Source organism: Heteronotia binoei, chromosome 9 (assembly GCF_032191835.1).
Source record: "Heteronotia binoei isolate CCM8104 ecotype False Entrance Well chromosome 9, APGP_CSIRO_Hbin_v1, whole genome shotgun sequence".
In the NCBI taxonomy this organism is placed as follows: domain Eukaryota; kingdom Metazoa; phylum Chordata; class Lepidosauria; order Squamata; family Gekkonidae; genus Heteronotia; species Heteronotia binoei.
The window spans coordinates 75,210,928-75,236,380 of NC_083231.1; the positions used below are offsets into that span (position 1 = coordinate 75,210,928).

Here is a 25,453-nt window from a genome sequence, read left to right on the forward strand (position 1 = left end):
ACTGTTTTGTCTCATGAACACGTCACAGTTTACTTTTCGCTCCACTGTTTGCTTTGCAGCAGCACTGTTTGTGAGGGGAGGGGGAGACCAACTGTTCTGGACTTCCTACAGTAGCCCGAGGAGAGGCAGCAGTGATCAGTAAGCCCCCAGGAGAACCTAACAGCAGAGAACTGTCTCTCTCAAAGATCAATGGTCTTCTGGTAGGGTTCTTGCCTGAGAGGGTCAGCAGTGGGCAGGGGAGAGAAGAATCAGACAATGGCATGCCAAAGATAGTGCAAGCCAATCCTGCATAGGCCACATTCAACCAATGAAAATTCTCAGATTTGCCACTGCGGTTGGGCTTTTATTACATATGATTATGTTATTTGGTATTTTATAGTACTTATGCACTAGCAATATTAATATTTAATTTTTAAATGTTTTTATCAATGATGTTACCCAGACTATGCCTGGACACAGGAGAGAGTGAGATACAAATCCAATAAATCCAATCATTTATGTTTCCTCACTGGAACCAAGCCAGAGAATAAGTATGAGATATCAAAATATTTAACCCAGCAGTGTCAAACTCATTTGTTATGAGGGCTGGATCTGACCTATATGAGACCTTGTTGGGCTGAGCCATGTTGGATTGGGCCAAGCCATGTCAGGCCCCATGTGTGTACCTATTTAAGATTAGGTAGCATGGATATGAATTTTATAAAGAACACTAGCACTCATTAGTCTTAAAGATGCTTTCTTTGTAGCTCTCCCATGGGATCCAGGGAACTGGGCAAAGGAAGCTCTGGCTCTTTCCTTCCTTCCCCAGGGGACTGGTGGGGGGAGCCTCAGCCAATAGAAGGAAGAGAGGCTTGGCTCAGTAGCTGTGCTGTGCAATTAAGAGTACCTGGCAAAGTAAGCTATTCCTCCCCCCTTCCTCCCCAAGGGAGGAGCCTCAGCCAATGGAGAAAATAGAGACTTCGCTCTGTAGCTCCTGTGCAATTGAGCAAGCCTCGCAAAGCAAGCTGTTATGCAGAAGCAAGCAAGATATAGTGAGAAGGAAGCAGATGACAGCCAGTTGCTCGGGGATCTGATTCGGCCCCCAAACTGCATGTTTGACACCCCTGATTAAACCACTCACTTCAAAAGCAGTGCACTTCATTACACTGTGATCCAACCAAAACATACCCTAGCTCTAATAATTGAAGTATAACAACACACAGGTTGCCAATGAATTCACATTTACGTTTCAGACCCATCACAACGAAGCTTATTACTTCACATGGGGTTGTTTGGAGTGCCTACAAAATTTCAAACTATTATTCTACAAACCCAAGACAACTTGCAAAGTTTCATTTCTGTAAAACAGGAAGATCTCTAAAAGTCAATTTCAAACAAAGCCACTAGGGTCAGAGTAGTTTTTAGAGATTTCATTTTTTTTTCACCCTCCCTTCAAGGAGCAAAAGGTGATGCATGTGGTTCACTCCCTTAATTTTAAACTCACAATAAAGGTGACTGAGATACACTAACCAACACACCTTAGGGCCAAACTACGTGTTACATTTAACATGTGGTCTCCCCTCAGGGATTTTCAGCCAGAGGGCAGCTTGAGCTCTCAATGCCACCTCAATTTAGAGATGCTTCATGGGCCAGATTTGAATCAGTTCTGTGGTGTAAGGGGCTCTTGCCTCCCCCCCCCCCCCCCGCATGTGTTTTCTCAACCCCACACAGGGAAAACATGCAAGCATTCAGTATATGTTCAGGTCTTCAACAAGGCAAATAATGCCCCTATGGCAATTCAGGGTTGGCAAAATGGCATGGGGAAACCCCTTCCCCCTGCACTATGGTCATGATCCGAATTGGGTCACAGTGCACTTCTAAATGGAGTTGCCACTGGGAACTCACTTCTGCTTTATAGGTACATGCTGCCATAGCAGTCAATTTTACAATGCAATCTGTAGTTTGAATGTAATTCAATTAAGACTCATGGCTGAGCTGCGATATGAACCTAGGTACCCTGGACCAAGCCTAAACTGTTTCTCACAGTAGGAATCACTGGTTTTAATTGGGATTAATACTAACACTAATCAATACTAATAAATGAATATTAATACATTCAAACATAATAGATAAACCTCTGGGTTTTTTCAGATGCACATGAACCTGATTAATAATCAATGATACAGGCAGGTAATTTTAGACTTTAGATTGAATTGCACATTTCTGGAGATGTAGGGGAGAAAACTTTCCTGGGTTTATTTTTCTATGGGACAATTACCATTTGTAATGATTCCTTGTTTCATAAAATTAGTAAGACTCATGTCAGCAACAAAATAATATTAGTAAAGTCTGGCAGTTTCAAAGCGTTAATATTTTTCAAGTGACTGTCCCTAGTAATACTGTGTGAAAGTACATCTATATTTGAGGTGAGTGGGATAAAACTAAAAACACATATTAATCCAACTAAAAATCAAATTAGGAAGTTACCTGATTGGGTTTGATTTTTTTTTTATTTTATCAAGTTTATATCTCACCCTCCCCTAATGGGCTCAGGGCGGCTAACAACAACAAATTAAACCACATAAATATTAAAAACAAGATACATAATAAATCATTCATACAATTTATAATCCTAAAACCAAGATGTACATTTCTAATTTCTCTGATGTTCTTGTTTCAGTATAAAATTCAGTGGGATTGTTGGTGCTGTGGAGTAATAGCTACCTCCCTTCAACCGTTAAAAGCAAGTTTAAATAATCCAGTCTTACAGGCCCTGTGGATTTGACCAGCGCAGCTAAAATTAAAAATTTCATTCCCCTCACATGTTGGAAGGCACACTGTAATCATTAATACATTACAGAATTAACAAGTACTGCAAGTGATGCCATGGTGAGTTACAGTGAAATTGAGGTATACTGGTGACCTCCATGGAAGAAGAGTTAAATTCTGCTGAAACAGATGAATGGGCAATCATGTCCATAGCATACCACAGTTTAAACAATGAAAAGAAAGTCCATGGTCTCTAGATAAATTTCCTCATAAGCTTCAAATATGTGAACTTCCTAATTTAGATATTTTTTCTAGAAATCCTGCATCATTGCTTACAGAACAGAATAGTCAACAACCTTTTCTTATCTCACTACTCTGTCTTCACAGGTACATATCCTGATCCTATGCGTATTTTCTCAGAAGCATGTGCTCCTGCGCCCGGCAGGGTTATTCCAGAATAAGTGTGCACATAGGTTTATAAACAACCATGAAAACACTACGGGAAACTAGGGAAAACCAACACAAAGGCAGAAGGCATCCCTCCATGCTCCCATCTGATCACCCCCTTAAGCTGCAGAAAAACACAGAAGCTACTCTGCCCTCTCTTCGGTCACGGATGCAGGGACAAGTGCCTCCCCATAGATCCTCTCTCTATTTCTCATCCATGTCTTCCTCACTCACACACTGTCTGCAAAGAATAAGTCTCACCCACCCAACAGTCTAAACTCTACTCCTTCAGTTCAGGATGTACAGTTCGCCTCTGCTGCTCACAGCAGCACTGTGGGAAAGTAGGTGGCTGCTGCCACCATATAGTAGCTATAGCTTGCATTTGGAACAGCTCATGGGTTTAACAGACTTCTGTCCTGTCTTGGCATTATTTCCCAAAAGCCATGCTTAACATTGCAGTCTCAATCGAGACCTTTCCAGCTTCATGCGTAAGTCTCACTGCACCCAGGCAAACCTGGCTAGGATCAGATTAGGATAGTATTAAAAGGTAAAATATATGTGCAAAAGATGTTTGAAATGCATCAGGAATCATAAGAACTCTAGACAGTTATACATAGTCCCAAATACATTTTCAAGATCTTGGGTTCTGAACAGAAAGAACTGGGGGAGATTCCCACAGCCTCTAAATCATTTAGCACTTCTTTTAAAAATCCAAACCCTGATTTAATATGAAATAATTATATGAAAAGCTTCCAATTACACAAGTTCTCCACAAACTCTCACAGTCTGCACTTTTTAAACTACCCAAATATGACAGTTAAATTCTAACATTGTCATACAAAATAATTCATCAGTTATTAATGCAGTTGAGCTTGTTTTCACTATGGCTAAAGAATAAAATCTACCCATAATTCTGGGAAATCTCTCTCTGACCCGAGTCAGATAATTAGTTATTTTACAGCCTTTTGTTTTCAAACCATGCTTAAAGGTTAACTTGGAGGTGATTGATATAATTCTTTCTCTGAAACCAAGTCTGGTCTTGGCTGGCAATTGTTTGAGAAACTAATATATACCATCCCAAATATTTTTACGCGAAAATATATACCTGGACATAGATTCAGGTACTAGTCATGTTGGTTTGAAGCAGTAGAACAAAGTTTTAGTCCAGTGGCACCTTTAAGACCAACAAAGTTTTATTCAAGGTATAAACTTTCGTGTGCATGCACACTTAGATAAAATGACCTGGACATAGTTACACATGCCTTGGCAACATCCAAATTGGACTATATAGGCAGCATTTGAAGAGCCTCCAGAAACTACAATTGAGAAAGAGTGTGGTGATGATGAGCATACCTACAGGGACTCACCATGGAGAGTGTACAACTACAGCATTATAACAAGTTCAGTGGTTGCCAGTTTCAGGAGAATTCAAGTGCCCAATTCAAAGCCATAAACTAGCCCAGAACTATGGTATCAAAACACCTCTACTCATATGAACCTATCCAAGGTTTGTGGTGTTTGTTCTGACAGAGGCAAAGCTCATGACAGAGAGGACAACGTTTTTTAGTCACTGCACCCAAACCATGAAATTCTCTGCTTCAGAAGCCTTGCCCGGCTCACTTGCCCTTTACCTTCATATACTGCATTAAAACAGACTTGTCTTAGTGCTTATTATTGTGTTAACTAGCTTTGGGTGGCACTATTACAATGCTATTATGGAAGGCATTTTATTCAGTATTTAAATAACAATAGAAAATGGCAATTCAAACTAATGATTTAAATCAGCCTTCGTTGATTTATTTGTTCCAATTTTAGCCATTAACTATACTAAAGTTGCAGATATGCATACCAAATGATCTATTTAGCAGAAATGACTGATTTATCTCTATTATGTGTTCATCTTCCTGCCATTAGTTCTGGTCCTCATTTTAAATGCAAAGGCTGTTTACAGAAAAAACTTTTCCAATTTTGCTAAGCAGATTAATCCTAGATTTTAATGCAATATGTCACTATTTTTAAGAACATCTTATGACTACTGCTGTAGAACTTACAACATCACATACTATGATCATTTGTTCCATATAATGGAATGCCATGATCTACACACTATGATGCTCATTAAAGTTGGTTACAAGCCCCTTCTGCTTTTGTGTTTATCACAGCTCCCACCTCCATAGCTTTAAAAACCTGCTTTCATATTCACTTGTGCACTTACCTCACTCTCCCATCTGATTTTTTAATTCCTTCTACATCCTTTCCCTGGCATTCTGCTGTCACTCCTCTGTATTTCCATATTTTCTAAGAGTGGTTTTTAAGAGGAGCATTTCCCCCTCCCCCTCTTAATTTGCTTCCAAACCTCTAAAAGCAGAAACATTTCCTTGAACTTTCCCCCTCCCCTGGCAGGCTAATTGGTCTGTTCTTATTGGTCAGTTTCACACTATGCTTGTCTTTTGAAATAGGAGATTAGGAAAGTAAATTAGCTTGGTTGGTTAAAATGCTGGGCTATTTTATATTTGAGGGGGGGTTCCTTTTAAATTGACTCTGACCACAAACATTTCAAATGTGAGAACGCTGTGGAACCTACTTTGTGGCAGCAGCAGCCTTTAAAAAAAAGTCTGGTCCATCGCAATAGCTCATCTTCCCCTTTTATCATTTCTAAATAACAATTTGGTGGGGGGGGGGAGACTCAGGTTGCAAAGCACTGACATCTCCACTTCCCCACTCTCCAGCCAAGTGGTCAGCATTGACTCTCACTTTATTTTTAAAGCAGTGCCTGACAGTGGTTTTTGTTTTCTCCAGCAAACTTCCTGACTACTGATAAAGGAGGGAAGGGGGACACTAATAGCGACTCCATAGTAAATTCAGCTGGAATAATCTCCTATTTCAAAAGACACACCCAGTGTGAAACTAATCAATCAGCAGAAACCAACCCCAGAACACTACCCAGGTTCTCTCATTGGTATGTAGAATATATACACCTTTCAGAGAGAAAGATGCAGAATGCAGGCACAGCATTTGAAGCAAACCCCAATCGAACAGTGAAAATCAGAAGTAAGCTGTGTATGCAGAACGGACCACAGACTTCAAATAAAAACATGGATAACGTAGTTATTATTATGGTCAGTTTTATAGTCTAAACTGTGTAATAAAGACATATCACAGACAGATGCTAAAAAGGCTCCAGAAAAACTGTCTTATCTTTCACTGACCTTGTATATATGAAAGCATCTTTTGGATTCACCCCCAAAGTCTCCAAGTATTTTCCAACATAAACTTGACAACTCTAAAGTGAATTTTCTTCCCTCAGTATACTACCTCATGCACCCTAACCAACTCTGAATACCTTATAATTCAATATGAAAAGGAAGTTCAGAAAACTGACATTAATATGAACATCTGTATCTATTATTTCATAACTTCTTAAAACTGTGCACAACTTTGCTCCTGATAATTGTCTGTGTACTATTGACAAAACATACAGAAACAGAAGAACCATTTTTCTGTTAACAAATTCAGTTCCATTTGAGAAACAGCATAAATCATATGTGCAGGACATGTGTCCTATGTTAAACACAAACCCCAGGTTAGTTTCCACAACAGCCATAATGGGAACAACCTAAGTGTGCCTCCTTCCCCACCACTACCTTTTCATTCTAACTAAATTAGTGATCTTAATGCAGACTATACTCGTCCTCAGTGAGGCAATCTACACTACTTGAAGGGCATTAACTTTTTTTTGTGAAAGTGGGGTATTTGCAACAACTTCACTTGCAATGACCTGACAGCTAATAGAGCTATTTTACACTGCTAGCCCCAGCCTGAAGATCATATCCAAGATTGTTCCCCAAAGCCAGTGTTCCCTCTAAACTGCACATGAGTGGCCGTTCATTAATACAGGAGCCCCACTCAGCAGAAATCTGGAGCCAGGCAGGGCCTTGCACTTCCCATTGCACATTTTAAGATTATATTATAAGCAATTCTATTCTGCTCAGGATGTGAACTCCTTAGCTTGGGGGGGGGGGGGGGGATTAAGGGAATATTGCCCAAAGCTTTTCGAAAGTGGCAAACACCAACTAGGAACCAAGCATAACTTTAAGGGATTGGATGAGAACCATCAAGTACAAGGATCTCACAGAAGGTATGCCTGAATATTGTGCATGGTGTACATAGAGGATAAAAACAAAATATGAAGTTGCCTTGTCAGAGTGCTATTTTTATTTCCAAATTTTGTAGGAGGGAACAATTTAATGATAATGATGCATAGCTGGTGGGCAGTAGTGGTTTTTAAAAAAAGCATAATCAGTGGATGAAGCCAGTTAGATGTCTTCCCTAAGATTTTCAAGTATTTCCTAATCTCTTTGAACTCTCAAATAAAAACTGGCCGCGTTGGCTTCCAGGCACACCGTAGTCCAATAAGCGCTGGCTTTTCGCAGCCGCTCGACTCTCATCTTCCTTCCCATAAAACAGCTTCGAGACAAGGCCACACCTCTCTCATGCTTATTTTCCTAATCTGAGCATGTATGCAACAAGGGAGAGTTCAGGCGGCACTCTGGGAACTCCCAGGCATAGGCTGGTTGGACAAGCAAGCACACGCCTCACTCCACAGCCAAGTCACTTGGGGTCGCCGGAAGGGAAGGGAAAGAAACTTGAGCTCGAGCGGCTGGCTGCCTCAGCAGCACATACACCGCCGTCCTCCCACCACACCGACCCAAGTACTGCCACACCGTTACTGATAATTCTCACTCACGCACACGCCCCTCTCCTCACCCGGGTCCTGCAAGGCAAACTCGCTGCCGGTAGAGGCGCTGGAGGGGGAAAAGCTGCTGCCCGAGGCAGGGGGAGGTTTCCAGCGGGTCCAGGGGTTCTCCTTGGGCGGGGGGGCCTCGGCCAGGTGAGGCGGCGGCGGAGGCGGCCCCAGTTGCCACTTGTGGTGGTCCTCTTCTTCTTCGTCCTCTTGCTGCTGCTGCCCCTCACTGGAGTCGCTTTCGCGGGACGCTTCGCTCACCACTTGGCCAGAAGGAAAGAGGAGCTGCTCCTGGCGGTTCTCTTTGGGCGGGCGGCCCCCTCCAGTCTTCTCCGCTCCCCGAAGTGGTGGCTGAGGGGCGGCCGCGGACATGCCGAGAGGGGGCCTCGCCGCTGTCCTCCGCACCCCTCCCCCTCCGCTCCCTGTGGGGCTGCCGTGGGGCTGAGAGAAAAGAAAGCAGGAAAGCGAGAGCGCCTCTAGGCGGAAGGTGCGGGGCGGCTTGGCCGCCCCACGGGGGCTGAGGCTGGCGGGGAAGTGGCCCCCCCGCCCCAACAGCGGCCTCCGGGGGCGGTGTCACTCATTCACCACAGTGGGTGGTTCAACCGCCGCCGCCCCGTTGCGGGCGGGGGGGGGGGAGGAAGAGGACGAAAGAAGGAAAGCCAAGCGGGCGAGGCTGTCACGCGCCGGGATCACTCAGGGGTTCCGGGAGGAGAAGGAAGGGGGAAGAGAACGAGGAACGGTTGAGCAGGCCGCCTTGCGTGGCCTCGCTCAGGCTGGGGAAGCTCCTCCGCAGCTGTCGCGTGCGTGTCGTCTCGCGCCGGGGGTAGGTGGGTGGGAACGGAGGCAGAGCCGGGTTGGAGGGGGGGAATGAAAGGAGGAGAAAAGCGGACAGAAAGAAGACGGGGAAGAAGGACCAGGCTGTAACCGCGGCGAGCGAGAGGCGGAGCTTCAGAACTCTTCGATGCGTTATGACGTCACAGTGGACAGCCACGCGGAGCGAGGTCATGGGCGCTCTCCCTCCGGGAAGACTGAAGGTGGGTGGGACTCGCCGGGGAAAGCTAGCAACTAAATTCGGGAGGGAAGCGGGCAGAGGCTGAGCGCCGTATAGCACTGCCGGGTCTTCTGTTGGCTAGCAGCTCTGCTGTCTCGGCTTCCTAAGTGTCTGTATTCCATGCTAATTTTCACCTGATTAAAACAATTTTTTTGCTTGTTTCTTTCTTTCACTATAGGCCGAAAAGGGGAGTCTAATGAATGAGTTAAATGGATTTTGGATAGGAAAGAAAGGGTTTTGGGGAAACGATTTTTGGATCAGAACAAAGCAGGAGTCCAGTAACACTTTTAAAACCAACGAAGTTTTATTCAGAATGTAAGCTTTCATATGCACACATACTTCATCAGGCAATGGAATGGGGTACAGTGCGCGAGCTACATATAGCTGGTGGGCAGTGGTAAAGAATACAAAGTGGTACAAAGTTAGAATCCAATGGCAAAATAGTGAAATTAATCATTTGAAATAACATTTGGTCTAGATAGCATTTGGGTGGGAAACCAATAAAACAGTAACATGTCAGAATGGGAGAATGATGGTGAGAGTGTCATAAGGCAATAAATGTAGTCTGTTAACTGCTCTGCTGCTTGCAAGTCTGGGTCAAACTGCCCACTTGGATCTTTGGATCACTATGCCTTTGCGGTACAGAAGCTGCCTCCTGACTTTGCTGATGCCCCCTGAACCACAACCTTCCAGCCAGTGCGGAATTCCACCAAAGTAGTGTTTTCTCTCCTAAGGAGTAGTGGAAGGGATGTATTAAAAAGAGTGACAGGATTGCCTGTTAGGAATAATGGGAGAGTTAATGGTAGGTTTAAATTAAGGGTGAGAAGGTACAGGCTGGATATTAGGGAAAACATTTTTTACAGTTAGAGTTGTTCAACAGTGGAATGAACTACTAAGGGAGGTGGTGATGCAAGCTCCCTCACAATGGCAGTCTTTAAGCAGCAGCTGGACAAACACTTGTCATGTCAGGGATGCTCTAGGTTGGTCCTGCATTGAGCAGGGGGTTGGACTAGATGGCCTGTGTGGCCCCTTCCAACTCTTAAGGTTCTGGAATGCCCATTGGATATCATTGGAGCCAGTTGACTTGCATGGGCTCTGTAGAAATGCTGTACAGAAAAGTTGCAGTGAAAATGCAGAGTGGGTTTTGAATGAAGGTCTCTGGTTCCAGATACACTGGAATGACTGTTCCCTCTAAGCTGAGTTAGCTCACAGTCTTTCAGCGTCTGGCTCACACATTTTGGACTTCAGGAAGGATGGTAAGAGCAAACTAATTTATGTAGTAGCCAAATCGCTTGCTCACAACTTTAATGCCAGTTGCTCACAAAGTAGAATTTTTGCTCACAAGACTCCACCATTTAGAGGGAGTATTGACTGCACCAAATTGAATGATAGCCAGTCTCTGGGACGGGAGCAACAGTCAGGAATGGAATCAACCTACTGGGACTGGGATGACAGCAACCAGAGTGGAATGACAATCCCTGGAAGTAGCAGAAGTGTTCTGCGACTGGAATAACAGCTCCCAGATTGGAATAAAGGTCCCTAGGATTAGTGTTCTGGGATTGCAGTGACATTCTTCCCAAGTGGAATGATGGTCCTTGGGAGTAGAATGAGTGTTCTGCGATTGGAGTGACAGTCTCTGGAGTGGAATGATGGTCCCCTGGGAGGAACATGAGTGTTCTCGTGCTGGAATGTCAGCCCCCAGAGTGGAATAAGGGTCTCTAGAAGTACCAGCAGTGTTGAACCCAAGACTGTTGGACCCAGTTGTTTAGTTGAACTGAGAGAGGCCATCTGTTGCATTTTCTGTTCACTGCTATATTTGTGTTCACTACATCAGTTTTATTGCTGGGGACTCCTGGCCTATAGTGTGATTTAAGGAGTGGGGTATGGTACCCATTTGCACTGAGCATAGCAGAAGCTGGATAGGAATGTGTTGGTTTTCATGGGAATTGCAAATGTAGAATGAACACAGAAAGTTTCCTGCCAGAAATTACACCATCAACTTTCCATGATTATTGAAGTATGCATATGGAACAACCTCTGCTACAGTACCTTTTTGTTGTGAGCTGATAGATACCAGCCTACACAGAATAGTCATGCCAGGACAGCTTCACATCAGATGACTGCATGGTTGTGTTGCAGCTGCAGATGACAGAATCATGCAGCTTGCCTACCACCAGCCACCATCAAACTGCAGCACATTTCATTTCCAGACACTGTGCATTAGAGATAATAAACCAGTTTTGTTCAAGTTAATACTGTATGGGTAAATATTTATTCATGAATCCTTCTTACAATTGCCATACTGAGGAGAGTATATTGAGATATGGAAGTCAGGGTTGTTAAAGCAAACTGTTTGCCCGTGCCTGAGATACCAGCAAGGCAGAGGCAGTCAGAGTACTTGTAAAGATAGGCAGATGGTCTGACATGCTGTAAAGACATTTAAATATGACAACCATATATGAAAGAACATATCACTTAAGAGTATGGTATGGGATTTTTCACAGAGACTGGGGTGGGTACTGTGGGTCAGTAGTCAACAGAGCAGGCAAAAGTGCCCAGGGAGTTTTGGCACACAGTGTGATACATAGGAATATGGAAGATAGGAAGGATGCAGACCTGGACATTATGGGACTCTAAGGAAGAAAAGAAAGGAGGACAAGAATTATATTTGTCAACAGAGCAGAATTTGGTATTTACTGATGTTCTTCAGGTCTGATATACCTGAAGCTGAAAAATACTGACTTTTCCTTGCACAACCCTATTCTTGTCTTGATGTTACTGTTGTGTGGATTCAGGTGGTGAGTTTAAGGACTGGAACAACCACCATGGCTCTGTCGATAGATTTAGTTAGTGAGGCAAAACTGGCCAATTTTTTTTTTAACTGTAGGGGCTTTTTTGTGGGGGGGAGGGAACTGCAGGAGAGCGTGACAAAAGTTATAAAATCATACATGGCATGGAGAATGTGGATATGGATAATTTATTCTCTCTTAATATTAGAATATAAAGGCACTCAAGTTAATGAGAAGTAGAATCAGAAAAGTGAAAAAGAATTCTGTCACTCAGAGCACTTATTTTGACACAATAAATTGTCTAAACTGAGAGTTTTAATTTGGTCTGCTTTAAAAGGGAATTACACATTCACTTCACTCAGAGGCAGCAACTCTATAAGTAAATGCTGGAAATGTTTCCTTTATCACTCTCTGAAAGAAGATGGACCCTTGGACAGTTCCAGTAAACTGCTTTTATAAAGAACACTTGCTATCCTACTGCTGGCTACAGAAATAGGTCATTTGTTAGAGGCTGAAAAGTCCTTTAGTTTATGATGTGGGTTACTAATTTCTCCATATTACAGAAGTCAAAACATTTCCATAAAAACTATGGTGCTTTCCAAATCCTTACTTATACTAAAGTTCTCACTCGTATATATACTAACTTCACTTGGCTTTATTTTATGTACCACTGTTGGTTACTTTCAATAGAACCCACTGATTAGGCAACTGTATACAGAGAAGAACTTTAAAATACAGACTTGTGTATTATTTCTTCAAGCTTTTTATTGGAAATATAAAATGGAACAGAAAAAAAACATATCAAATCGGAACTGTACAGAATTGTAAAACTCCTTTCTACTTTTCCTCAATTAAAAAGTTAACATTAGAACACCATTAGTACCTGCTTCTTTTACTTAAGAAATGTGATAAGTCAGAATATTGGACTTTCAAACATAGTAAGTCCCACAAAACTGGTATTACCAAGAGAAGGATCTCTTACAGTACAATTTTATGAAGAGTTGCCTGGTCTAAGCTAATTTAAATCAATTGGCTTAGACACTGGACAACTCTGCATAGGATTGTGTTGTCTGCCAAGTCCTTTAGAGAAAAAGAAATAACAGAAATATCCTCACATATCTACAGGTAATGTTTTGAAATTTTCTGCAAAGATTCAAGTATTTGTTCTCTTGACTCAGCATTTGACAATATATTCAATAGCCATTTCTCAATATAAAGTTACATTCAACTGTTTAGTTGATACTAATGTTTAATGTTGAAAGTTTAATGTTTATTGTGCCTCTAGAGAAACAGGATTTTGGCAGCATATTGTTTTTGGCAGATACATTTTCAAGCACTTGTGAACATCAAACTTCTTAAAGTCTAAAGCCAGGTCTAAGCAGCAGGCACATGACAAAAGCAGAACCCATACAACTCTTGATTCTGAATATTGGTGTTGGAATGATAACCGTATTTTGCAAGATATTCATTACTTATCAGTGTTATGAATCTGTTGAAGTTTACATTATTAAAAACTTAATCTTTAGTCAGTTTAACTTCCAGTTTCTCCAAAAACAGTGTTTTTCCCAAATAGTACCTGATACTTAAAAATTCAGAAATATAGCTTAATATGTAGTTTTATGAGGTGGTTAGTTCCGTTAAGGTTAACAGTTTTGACTTAAACACTGACTCTTTCCATACAGTTGCTCCATATCAGACCTGCTCTACAAATACCCTTGATATATTGGACCCAATCCATCTGGATGATGTAAAATTGTGTAGAACAGCACATACCTATACCATTTTAATATGTGGCAATGCAAATTTTAAAATGCTAAATGTAATACAGACCTTTTCAGGTACTGTTTTTTCCAACATGAGAATCTATACTTTGAAAACCTTGAACACATTCAGGATTCATTATTATAATACCTAAAACATTTTAATGATTTCAATATGGCACAGAATCTAATTTACCTGGGAGAACCGGGTTTGATTCCCCACTCCTCCACTTGCACCTGCTGGAATGGCCCTGGGTCAGCCATAGCTCTAATAGAGAGCCAGTTTGGTGTAGTGGTTAAGTGAGAGGACTCTAATTTAGATTCTGTGCCATGATATTTAAATCAATGTCTTCTTACAACTCCAATCACAAATTAACTTTAAGAATTCTAATGTCAAATATATGGCACAGAATCTAATTTAAATTCTGTGCCATATATTTGACATTAGAATTCTTAAAGTTAATTTGTGATTGGAGTTGTAAGAAGACGAGCTAACATTTTAGATGTTGTACTGAATTCCCAATTTTCTGGTGAGCCAGTTATTGCAGAATAGTTTCCTTGAGAAATGTTTTTAAGGAAGTAATTGTTAAAACATTTGATATATTAAATATTTATAGAAGGCTCCTTTTTCCATTTCAGGTGCAGTAGCTCAGTCAGTGAACAATACAATTTTTTCCTTCTCCCATCCCACATAAAAAAATGGCATTACTTGTTCTGAACCTGGCACTCTTGTTCTGAATTATGAAAATTGAGCTTAAACAAATATTTCCTTTAAGAACCAATAAAGTGGCACAAGAAAGCAGTGTGCTAAATCCTTGCTCTTCAAGCCAAAAGAGATGCAAATGCAGTTCTGGATCTTTGAGCACTTCCCATTCTCCACATCTGAGTCAGTGTAAACTATCTTCCTAATATTCCTAATGAAAAAAATTGCAAATATTGAGCTAATATGTGGGCATCTAATACTTTTTATTTGGTTGGAGCTAAGTCCATCTTGCATCTATAAATTGATGTCAATTATGACCAGAAATTAGATTTTGAAAGTTACAAACTGAAATTTATCAAATATCTGTAAATTCTGCATTGGTCTCTTTTCAATGTACGTGTGCAAATTAAATTAGCTATTTTAAAGTAATATTTTATGGATTTCAAAACATAGTTGGTATTTACAAATTGTGCTAAGATGTTTCTAGTTTTGACTAATCAAAGTTGAAGGTTGACTTTGGTTGATAATATTTTTATTTTTTCATTGCTAATATTGGTAAGAGCTGCACAGGACATTCAGTTGATAACCTCATTAAACATCTCTAATCAAGTTGTTCTCCAAGCATGAAAGAACAAGATAATGTAGAGGAGTTCAGAGTAGGAATTATTCGGCATATTTCTGAAGAAAACGTTCAAATGCATCATATATGGCTTGCCTAAAATAGAAGATTAACAATCAATATGAAAGCACAATGATCACATACAGACTGAATTTAACATTTGCTTTAAGAATGCACAGTCAAATCTCTGTCAAGAATGCATAAATTATTAGGGCTCAGCATTTATGAAATCATTTCAAAGCCTTCTGAAATTTACTGAACAAATACCAAGTTAGGAATTCAAGGCTGTGCCAGAGGCATTAAATTAGGTATCCTTCAATTGCAGGACACCCACAATGCTGAAGCCCAATGCTGAGCAACCAGAAATAATGAAATGTGATATGAGGGGTGAGATTTACTAGTCAGGGTTTATTCTTTTTCGCATAATTTTTTTTTATTGGCAAGAATACTATGATTTGAATTCTATGAATGAGTTCTTTGCCTGCTAGATGGCCTGCTCCAAAGCAGGCTTTCTCTTTTGCCAGTATTGCTGTTTGTTGCAAGATCAGTGGTTTTCAAAGGGTCATTCGCAAACCGAAGTTATAGCAAACAAGGAAGCATGTTCTGCAGCACAGTATCTAATGCACACAGAACTTGTTCATAGGATCCAAGTCTACCTTTGATATTCACTGAATTTTAATATATGAAAAGAGAGTGAAGACAATATGCAGACAGAAACCGTAGCATTTTGTCAAGTGAGGAAGGGAAAAGTGGTAATGTGGTACAATTGTGTGATGTACAATTCCAGTTCACTGGCTTGCAAACCAAGAGCCATTCTTGGGATCATGCAGTCCTTCCTTTCTTCTCTTAACAGCAAGTTCCCTGTTACCTGCTGGTTCTTTATGGCTCTCTCTCTCTCTCTCTCGGCTTGGCTTCGCGAACGAAGATTTAAGAAGGGTGCAATAGTCCACGTTTGCTGCAGGCTCGCTGGTGGCTGACAAGACCAATGTGGGACAGGCAGGTCCGGCCACAGCGGCTGCAGGGAGAAGTCTGATTTAGGGTTGGTCCTGTAGCAGTGCGATTCTTCCTCAATCTCCTTTTGTCCTCAAGACCAGCTATGCGTGTGTTCTCAAAGGAAGAGACAGCCTGGTGGATGGTGTGCCTCCATGCTTTGCGATCTGAGGCTAGGTCAGACCACTGGTGATGGTTGATGTGACAGGTGCTAAGGGATTTCTTCAAGGAGTCCTTGTACCTCTTCTTTGGTGCCCCTCTATTTCGATGGCCGGTGGAGAGTTCGCCATACAGGGCAATCTTGGGAAGGCGGTGGTTTTCCATCCTAGAAATATGCCCTGCCCAGCGCAGCTGCGTCTTCAACAGCAGTGCCTCGATGCTGGTAACCTCCGCCCTCTTGAGGACTTCAGTGTTGGTCACAAAGTCACTCCAGTGGATGTTGAGGATGGTGCGAAGGCAGCGCTGATGAAAGCGCTCAAGGAGTCGCAGGTGATGACGGTATAAAACCCACGATTCGGAGCCGTAGATGAGGGTTGTCATCACAACCGCTTTGTAAACATTGATCTTTGTGCCTTTTTTCAGATGCTTGTTGCTCCACACTCTTTTGTGCAGTCGGCCAAAGGCACGGTTTGCCTTTGCCAGCCTGTTGTCAATCTCCTTGTCGATCTTGGCATCTGAGGAGATGATGCACCCCAGGTAGCTGAACTGCTGGACTGTCTTCAGAACTGATTCACCCACAGTGATGCAGGGAGGGTGATAATCTTCCTGGGGTGCAGGCTGGTGGAGAACTTCTGTCTTCTTCAGACTAACTTCTAGGCCGAATAGCTTGGCAGCCTCTGCAAAGCAGGACGTCATATGCTGCAGGGCTGATACCGAGTGGGAGATGAGTGCAGCATCATCAGCAAACAGTAGCTCTCGGATGAGTTTTTCCATTGTCTTGGAGTGTGCCTTTAGTCGCCTCAGGTTGAACAGGCTGCCATCGGTGCGATAGCGGATGTATACACCATCGTCATCATCTAGATCTACTGCGGCTCTTTGAAGCATCATGCTAAAGAAGATCGTAAAGAGAGTTGGCGCGAGAACGCAGCCTTGCTTTACACCTGTGCCTATTGGGAAGGGCTCCGAGAGGTCGTTGCAGTGTCTGACTTGGCCTCGCTGGTCTTCGTGTAGCTGGATGATCATGCTGAGGAACCTTGGGGGACATCCTAAACGTTCCAAGATTTGCCACAGGCCTTTCCTGCTAACGGTATCGAAAGCTTTGGTAAGGTCGACAAAAGTCACATACAGAGCCTTGTTCTGTTCCCTGCATTTCTCTTGGAGCTGCCTGAGAACAAATACCATGTCAGTGGTGCTCCTGTTAGCTCTGAAGCCGCACTGGCTCTCTGGGAGGAGTTCTTCTGCAATGGTGGGCACCAGTCTGTTCAGGAGTATTCTGGCAAGGATTTTGCCTGCGATGGAGAGCAGGGTTATCCCCCGGTAGTTGGAGCAGTCTGACTTTTCCCCTTTGTTCTTGTATAGGGTGATGATGATTGCATCGCGAAAGTCCTGTGGTAATTTGCCTTGTTCCCAGCAGGTGACAAATACTTTGTGAAGTGAGCTATGTAGTACTGTGCCCCCATGCTTCCAGATCTCTGGTGGAATTCCATCAATTCCCGCTGCCTTGCCACTTTTCAGTTGCTTGATGGCTTTAACAGTCTCTTCTAGGGTGGGGATCTCATCCAACTCTGTTTTCACCGGTTGAAGTGGGGTGAGGTGGATTGCTGAATCTTGAACTACGCGGTTGGCACTGAAGAGAACCTGAAAATACTCCGACCACCGGTTCAGTATGGATGCCTTGTCTGTGAGGAGCACTTGGCCGTCTGCACTATGCAAGGGACTCTGAGCCTGATATGATGGACCATATACTGCCTTCAGGGCTTCGTAGAACCCTCTTAAATCACCAGTGTCTGCACACAGCTGGGTTCTCTCTGCAAGCTTGGTCCACCACTCGTTCTGAATGTCTCGAAGCTTGCGCTGGAGGTTGCTACATGCAGCGCGAAAGGTTGCTTTTTTCCCAGGACAGGAGGGCTGAGCAAGATGTGCTTGGTAGGCAGATCTCTTTTTTGCCAGTAATTCTTGGATCTCTTGATTGTTCTCATCAAACCAGTCCTTGTTCTTCCTTGTGGAGAACCCAAGGACTTCTTCAGAGATCTGCAGGATGGTAGTTTTTAGGTGTCCCCAGAGTGCTTCTGGAGAAGGGTCTGTGGGGCAACTGAGGTCCTCAATTCTTGACTGGAGTTTTGCCTGGAAGGCAGCTTTAACTTCGGCTGACTGGAGACTGCCAACCTGAAACTTCCTCCGAGGGATACCTCCTCTCCTGGGTGTGGGTTTAAAGTGAAGACGGAGATTGCAGCGTACAAGACGATGATCCGTATGACATTCTGCGCTGGGCATTACTCGGGTGTGTAAGACATCTCGAAGGTCTCTCTGGCGCACCAGAATGTAGTCGATAAGGTGCCAATGCTTGGACCGTGGGTGCATCCAGGTTGTCTTCAGACTGTTCTTCTGCTGGAAGATAGTGTTGGTGATGGTGAGCTGGTGCTCCATGCAGAATTCTAGCAGGAGGCGCCCGTTGTCATTGCAGTTGCCAATGCCGTGTTTGCCAAGTACTCCTTTCCAGGCTTCCGAGTCTTTACCTACTCTGGCATTGAAGTCGCCAAGGATGATCACCTTGTCCTCTGTAGGGGTCTTCCGTATGAGGTTGCGTAGATCAGCATAGAACTTGTTCTTTTCTGCAGGATCTGCTTGAAGGGTTGGGCCATACACACTGAAGAGTGTTGCATGCTGTTTGTTTTGAAGTGGGAGGCGCATGGACATGATGCGATCTGAGTGACCTGTTGGCAGGTTTTCGAGTTTGGAGGCAATGGAGTTCCTGACCATGAAGCCAACGCCAGAAAGGCGGCTCTCAGCCTTTGACTTACCCGACCAGTAGAGGGTATAGCCAGCACCGTGTTCTTGAAGACTACCTTCCTCAGGGAAACGGACCTCACTGAGAGCTGCTATGTCGATATTCAACCTGAGAAGTTCGTGGGCAACTAGAGCAGAGCGTCGTTCAGGGCGACCACTGCCTACTGTGTCAAGCATGGTTCTGATGTTCCAACACGCAAGCTTTAGTCTTTGCACACTTTGTGAGGCAGGTGCATGCCTTTTCTTTGTTGTTATTTTTCGACCGCAAGTAAGGATGCCCGTTGACTGCGGCTAGCCAACTGGGGTGGGGGAGACGAGCTTTGTTTAGGCCACCTTTTCTAGGCCCCTCTCCGTGTGGAGCAAGCAGTGCTGTCCCTAGATAAGGCTGCTTGGTCGTTCAGGGTGCTGCCGAAAAATGCTTTCGTCTCCGGGTTAGCATCAGGCGACCAATACCCTGAACCGCCTACATGCAGGATCGGGACTGCGGCTTCCAGTGGCACCTTCCACCTGCCGTTTCGCCCCTTGCCCATCGCTGCAGGACTTGATGCGTTGTGGGTTGTGTGTGTGGATATGCCCTTCAGGCCTGCGCAGAGGAATTTTTTAGGTGAAGCGCAGTGTGCGCGATACTGGCTCCACCCTTTCACCTGGGGGTCATCTGCCATGGCCCAGTAAGCCGGGACGCCGGCAGCGAGTCCTCCAGGTGGTAGGTGTTACATTAACGAGCTCTATCTGCCCGGGTTTGATGTTAGAGTTTTCCTTCTCTTAGGCTGGCGAGGTTGGTGGGCCCAGCCTGCCCATCCGGTTATACCGCCGGACATTCGGTCGCACCATGACGTAGCAAACTCTGTGAAAACGGGGGGGACCAGCGAGAAGGTGTTGCTACGGATGCAGTAATGCAGGAGAGGCCATTGCAGTGACCATCTGCCAGGCATAGCCGGACAGTGACCACGCGGCGTTCACTACACCGGGAGAGGAGAGGCTATGTATTGCGCATGCACTTTCCCTGGGGGGGTAGGATTCCCAGAGGGAGCCCACCCCCTACCCCACCCCCTCTTTATGGCTAACCCAACAAAAAATGCAAGCTAGTGACCAATTTACTGAGAAGTATACAGAAATCAGTCCAAATGTCCAAAACCACATACTGAGCTGTAGCTGATGTGAAATTGCTGCTCGAGACGCTCTGCGTCCCTTTTTTGAAAATTGTGTAAAGAATCTATATAACTGAATCAATATTGGTCCCAGTTCTGATGAAGACTGGAAAGAAACAAGTACTTACCGTATTTTTCGGACTATAAGACGCACTCCCCCCCCAACAAGTGGGGGGGAAGTCTGTGCGTCTTATGGTCCGAAGGTACGTACCTTCGGGGGGGGATCTGCTGCCTCTTCCTCCGATCGCAAAGAACCAATGAAGTGGCACAAGAAAGCAGTGGGATCGGAGGGGGGAGGGAGCGATCCCAGCGCTTGCTTTAAACATCACAGCTGAAGGCAGGCACACAGGCAAGTAGGATCGCTCCCTCCCCCCTCCGATCCCAGCGCTTGCTTTAAACATCACAGCTGAAGGCAGGCACACAGGCAAGGAGGAAGCACGCTGCCCCCTCCGCAGCCGGTGCTTGCGAAGCACTGGGGCCACGTGGAGCGATCCCAGCGCTTGCCTGAAGAAGATGGAGCCAGGCAGGCAGGCGCGGGGAAAGCGCCGGATCAGAGGAAGAGGCAGTGGATCGCCCCCCAGGAGGAAGGTGCGTCCTATCCTCCGGAGCGCCTTATGGTGCGAAAAATACGGTAATTGATTGGCTTGTCATCACACTACTTTGGGACTTGAATATACACGTTTTGGACATTTGGACTAATTTCTATATTCTTCTTAGTAAATTGGTCACTAGCTTGCATTTTTTGTTGCGTTATCCATTATAGTGACCTCTCTCGGATTGTATTCTGGTTCATTATGGCTTACAGTTACCATTCAGGCACATGTAATCACAATTAATGCTTATCAGGTCTATCCTAACCAGGGCTTTTTTTGTAGCAGGAACTCCTTTGCATATTAGGCCACACACCCTGATGTAGTCAATCCTTCAAGAGCTTACAGGGCTCTTAGTGCAGGGCCAACTCTAAACTCCAGGAGGATTTGCTATATCAGGGTGTGTGGCTTAATATAGAAAGGAGTTCCTGCTACAAAAAAAAGCCCTGATCCTAACTATGGTTTGCAAATCTGCTATTTAAAATTTTGATTTACAAGATAGATAATGCTAACTGTAGGCTATTCTATTTTTACATTTTTATGGAGCCCTTCTTCCAAGAAACTCAGAATGGCATATATGGTTTGCATTTCCTTTCTGCCACAATCAACCCTGTGAGGTTGGTTGGACTGAAAGAAATGAAAAAAGGGCAACCAAAATGATCAAAAGACTAGAGTACTTTTCCTATAAGGAGAGAGAGTGAAGGGATTGGTAGTAATTTTCTCCTGAAATGAAAAGCCCCGATCAGGGAGGGGGACAGAGCATAGAGATTTATGCATTGTATGGCTAAAGTAGTTGTTAGTCATAATGGCTTAAATGGAGCCACCATGTTCAGTGGCCCTAATCTTCTGATGACAGCTGCTGGGAAACAGCAACAAGGACCTTTGTGCCCCTGTTGCGGAGCACTTTCCAGGGCATTATATGAAACTCAGTGCTGGGCTAGCTGGACCACTGGGTCAGATCCATAAGAACTTTTAGTGAGTATTTTATTGAAAAAAATAGTTTTAGTTTGTAAGACACTGTTACAGTGGAGAACTGATATTTAAATTTATTTAATGCACCAATAAATGCAGTTTTTAAAAAAATGCTATTTGTGTATGCGTGTGCATAAGCCTGGAAGTGATGCCTGACTTCTTGTTACCCTAAGTAGAGCTTGGACATTCAGCGAGGTGGCTTGTTTTCCTGCATCTACCTCTCAGCCCTGGTATTCCTTGAAGGTCTCCCATCCAAGTACTTGCCAGGGCCGGCCCTGTTTAACTTCTGAGATCTGATGAGATTGGGCTTGCCTGGGCTATCCAGGTCAGGGCTAACAAATGCAGTATTAAAGAATATAAAAAGCTGTGTTTTATCTTCATTTTTTTATTCTGAATACTTACCTGAACAATCCTTGTTTGAAGAGGTATGCACTAACATGACCTCCTTCCAAATATCTGATTTCACATCCTGGCCATATTTCTTGAAGGCTACGCACTCCAGTTCTTGGAACATAAGCATCCTCCTTAGCTTGAAGAACTATGATCAGTGTTGGATCAACTGGAACTGAGAAGAAAAGTCAAGTACTTTTAAATGTCCCTTGAATACAGTTAGAAAAATACTGGTTAATTGTGCAGGGATTTAAAATTAATTATTCAGCAAATGACAACTACTGAACATAGACTAAGGCTTTTTTTACTGCCAGAATAGTACCGTGTGGATTACATTAGACTGCATTAAAATCAAAATGGGTAGCAAAAGAAAAAAGTAATCAAGCAAGAGATTCTGAAAACAGATTAATGACCCTCTTATGGTCGTTATATAGTTCCAAGATGCTGTTGCACCACCTCCCATATATGTTAGCATATGGTTTCACTCTGTCTCCTTATGTGCTCTGTGTGCATAGTTTGCAAACATTTGGGGTAATATTAATGGTGCATCTAATCATTAACTCATTTCATATATGTGGCACAGTATTGAACATTCTGAAGCCCCTACTTTGTGGAAGCCATTTATATGTCTTGATACTCAGGATTGTTATATTCATGTTCTGTGGCTGTAGCAGCAAAAAGGGCCTGATGCTACTGGCATGGATATGTACAAGTGTCATGTCCTCCATTCTGCCTCTGCTATACCTGCTCTACTCTTGTCTTTGCATATGTAAGTTACATCATCCAAACTGCTGCTGCTCCAGCTCTCTACAATCTGGTTGTCGGAATAAAGCAACAAATACAGCCATTCCCCAAAATGTCAGGTGGGTAGCTGTGTTACCAACAGCAGTAGAACAAAATTCAAGTCCAATAGCTTCTTAAACTGACAAAATGTTCCAGGTTATAAGCTTCTATGAGTAAAAGCTCACTCTGTCAGATACAAATGGATCTTCATTGTCATTTGCAGCTTATACTCTGGAAAATTGTTTTTCTTTAAGGTACTACTGGACTTGAACTTCATTCCAGCATTTGTGGAACAGATACAATGCAATGGGTACTAACTAAACAGCAATTGATGTATTGGATTTGGAAAGATCAATACAGCCCATTGAACAGAACAAGATAAACATAAAAAGACAAATCCACGTTAATAAGTGTGATCATTAGCAAGAGGAGTTACTTTGTAAGGCAGACTGAAAAAAGACTGTTCAAAAGAAGATGCAGTAGTGTTAAACATGAATGAATTAAGCAGGAGCGACAGCAGAGAAATATAAAAATCTGTTTTAAAATTAACTTGTACCTGAAAAGTTAGCTACATGAGTACATTCATCCATCACCCCTTTCATAAACCTTAGAGATTCTCTCTGTAAAGTGTCATTTTTCCCACTTATCAGATGCTTCTGCTCGTAAGTAAAGTCCTTATTGCTATTGCTGGTGGTTGAAAACGTCTGGTTTATGCACTGCATTTTTGATGCCTCTTGGACTAACAATCCTTCTGCTGAGGCACTTAGAGTACTTTTGCTAGTGCTAAGACAGCGGCCACCTTCCGATGATGGAACTTTGCTTCTGGTATCCAAGTTCTGCATACTAGAATTCAGATCCAGGTTGCTTAAGCTGTCCACACTGCCAGGAGAATTTTTAACAAAGTCTTGTCCCATCTTGAATGAATCTGTCTAAACAGAAATAGATGCCTATTCAATTGAGGCTCTTTTGAACAGTATTCAGTGTTCTCATAACTTAATAGTTTACTTGCTGTCCTGAAAAAAAAGTTGCTCTGTTAAGACAGGTGCAACAAGCTAAGATTGTTTTGCCTCCTAAATAAGCAGTCATTCTGATTTAATAAGGCTGGGTTTTTCTGGAGTGCATGACAGTTTCATAGTACAGTGGTCATTTTTAAATCTTGAACACCTCCCATTAAGATTACTTTACCTTGGTTTCTCCAGTAATTGTTTCCAAGGTCTTTAATAGTAAAAGTCAAAGTGATTTCCCCCTGCCATTGCTCAATAGTGAAACTTCCTCATGAATGAACTCCATATTGTCAATTTGTTATTTAACTACACCTGAGGAAAAGAAATGAGTTTTCGGGTATTTCAGATCTGACCCCCATGAACACATTCCAGGGAGTTCACCCTGTGGTGTCATCTCCATGTCATAAATGATGGTGTTAAATCACAGTAAACCTAAATTAAATAGCAGAATATTTACAGTGTTTAAACGTGTATTATATGTACTAACTCCATCTGAAAAGTAAAATGAGACACCTTGGAAAGAGAAATGTTGAAAATAGTTCAGGTCTGTTGAATAGCTTTATTGTGTAACTACTTCATCACATCTGCCCCCATTTTCTACATCTCCAGTTCATTTTTTAAACGGATGAAGCAGAGCCAAGAACATAGAATTATTTAACCTTTAATGACATCAAAGTACAAAATGTCCAGTTCTATTTAAAATACAATTCATGTTTCCAGATAAATAGAAGAGCCTAGCCATCATTTCAATTAGATAGATACATGATAGGATCAGGAGACTTTTCTACGCTAATATGTAAAGGGCTAATTATTCACATGGTTGGAACTATTTACACTTGGGACAGGAGTTCTAGGTGTTCTATTCCCCTTTAGATTTAAGAAATTCCAGGTAGCTTAGTTTTGCCTGCAAACACGGATATAGAGTTGGGGAGGATGCCGTGCTCTTCACAACAAACAATATGCCAGCATGTAATCATCACTCCTTCCTCCCATCACTATAGTAATTGAAACAGTCTGTGAGATGAGGAAATCAGGATGCATGAGGAAGAATGGTTTTTTTTTCCACTTTCACATTTTCCCCCAACACTTCGCACAATTTTTCCCCATGGGATGGGGATAAAATGATTTTGCATGGCACCTGGGTTTCTCTCTTGTCCTTCCAAGAGATTTCCCTGCTTGAAGAGACAGGAGGAGGAAAAAAGGTAGATGTAGCCACATAAAGATACTCTCTTCTTTCCATACACTTGTGCCTCCTGAATGAATTTCCCCCCTCATACATCCCTTTTCCCTGCCCTTCAGATATCTCACTCAAAATAAACAAGGCCAAGAGAACTGACATCCAAAACAAAACTCCAATGGATCCATAATGAATATATGAATGTTAACAAGACATACCAATTGGGCAAGGTTTTTAAAAGACATATATGACACAAAGATGAATTTTATTTGTAACAGAGGTGAATTCATTTTACCAATGGGAGGAAAAAAGATACTGGGTTGGCTCCAATCCTGCTGATGAAAAAAACCCAAAGGTTGTGCTGGGGATCACAGGAAGACTTAAATGCACAAAAATACATGTGCTATGGGGGATATAGGAAGAAAGAGAATTTGGGCAGGACTGAATGAAAAAGCAAACTGGATCTAATAATCCACTTACTTTTGAAAGAACAACACTGTTTCAGTTCTTATGCAGAGAGCTCTTGCTTGGGTTAAATAGAACTGGCTCACACCAACATTTCACTTTTTTAAAAGCCTGGCAATAATATGTT

At 42.9% G+C, this 25,453-nt stretch overlaps 2 protein-coding genes across 6 annotated transcripts in view; both read right to left on the reverse strand.

Moving 5' to 3' along the window:
* The window catches only part of LARP1B (La ribonucleoprotein 1B), a 53,276-nt gene extending 44,344 nt beyond the window's left edge, over nt 1-8,932 (reverse strand). For both annotated transcript variants that reach the window (XM_060246800.1, XM_060246799.1), the window contains exon 1: nt 7,963-8,932. In XM_060246800.1, coding sequence (XP_060102783.1) covers nt 7,963-8,311 — 349 coding nt within the window. In that variant the 5' untranslated portion in view covers nt 8,312-8,932. The remainder of the gene's footprint in view (nt 1-7,962) is intronic.
* A 3,594-nt stretch (nt 8,933-12,526) lies between these two features.
* ABHD18 (abhydrolase domain containing 18) overlaps nt 12,527-25,453 on the reverse strand; it is a 34,062-nt gene continuing 21,135 nt past the window's right edge. For all 4 annotated transcript variants that reach the window (XM_060246802.1, XM_060246801.1, XM_060246803.1 and 1 more), the window contains 3 exons: nt 23,237-23,609; nt 21,910-22,072; nt 12,527-14,957 (listed from right to left, as the gene is read on the reverse strand). In XM_060246802.1, the coding sequence (XP_060102785.1) occupies nt 14,906-14,957; nt 21,910-22,072; nt 23,237-23,609 (588 nt within the window). In that variant the 3' untranslated portion in view covers nt 12,527-14,905. The remainder of the gene's footprint in view (nt 14,958-21,909; nt 22,073-23,236; nt 23,610-25,453) is intronic.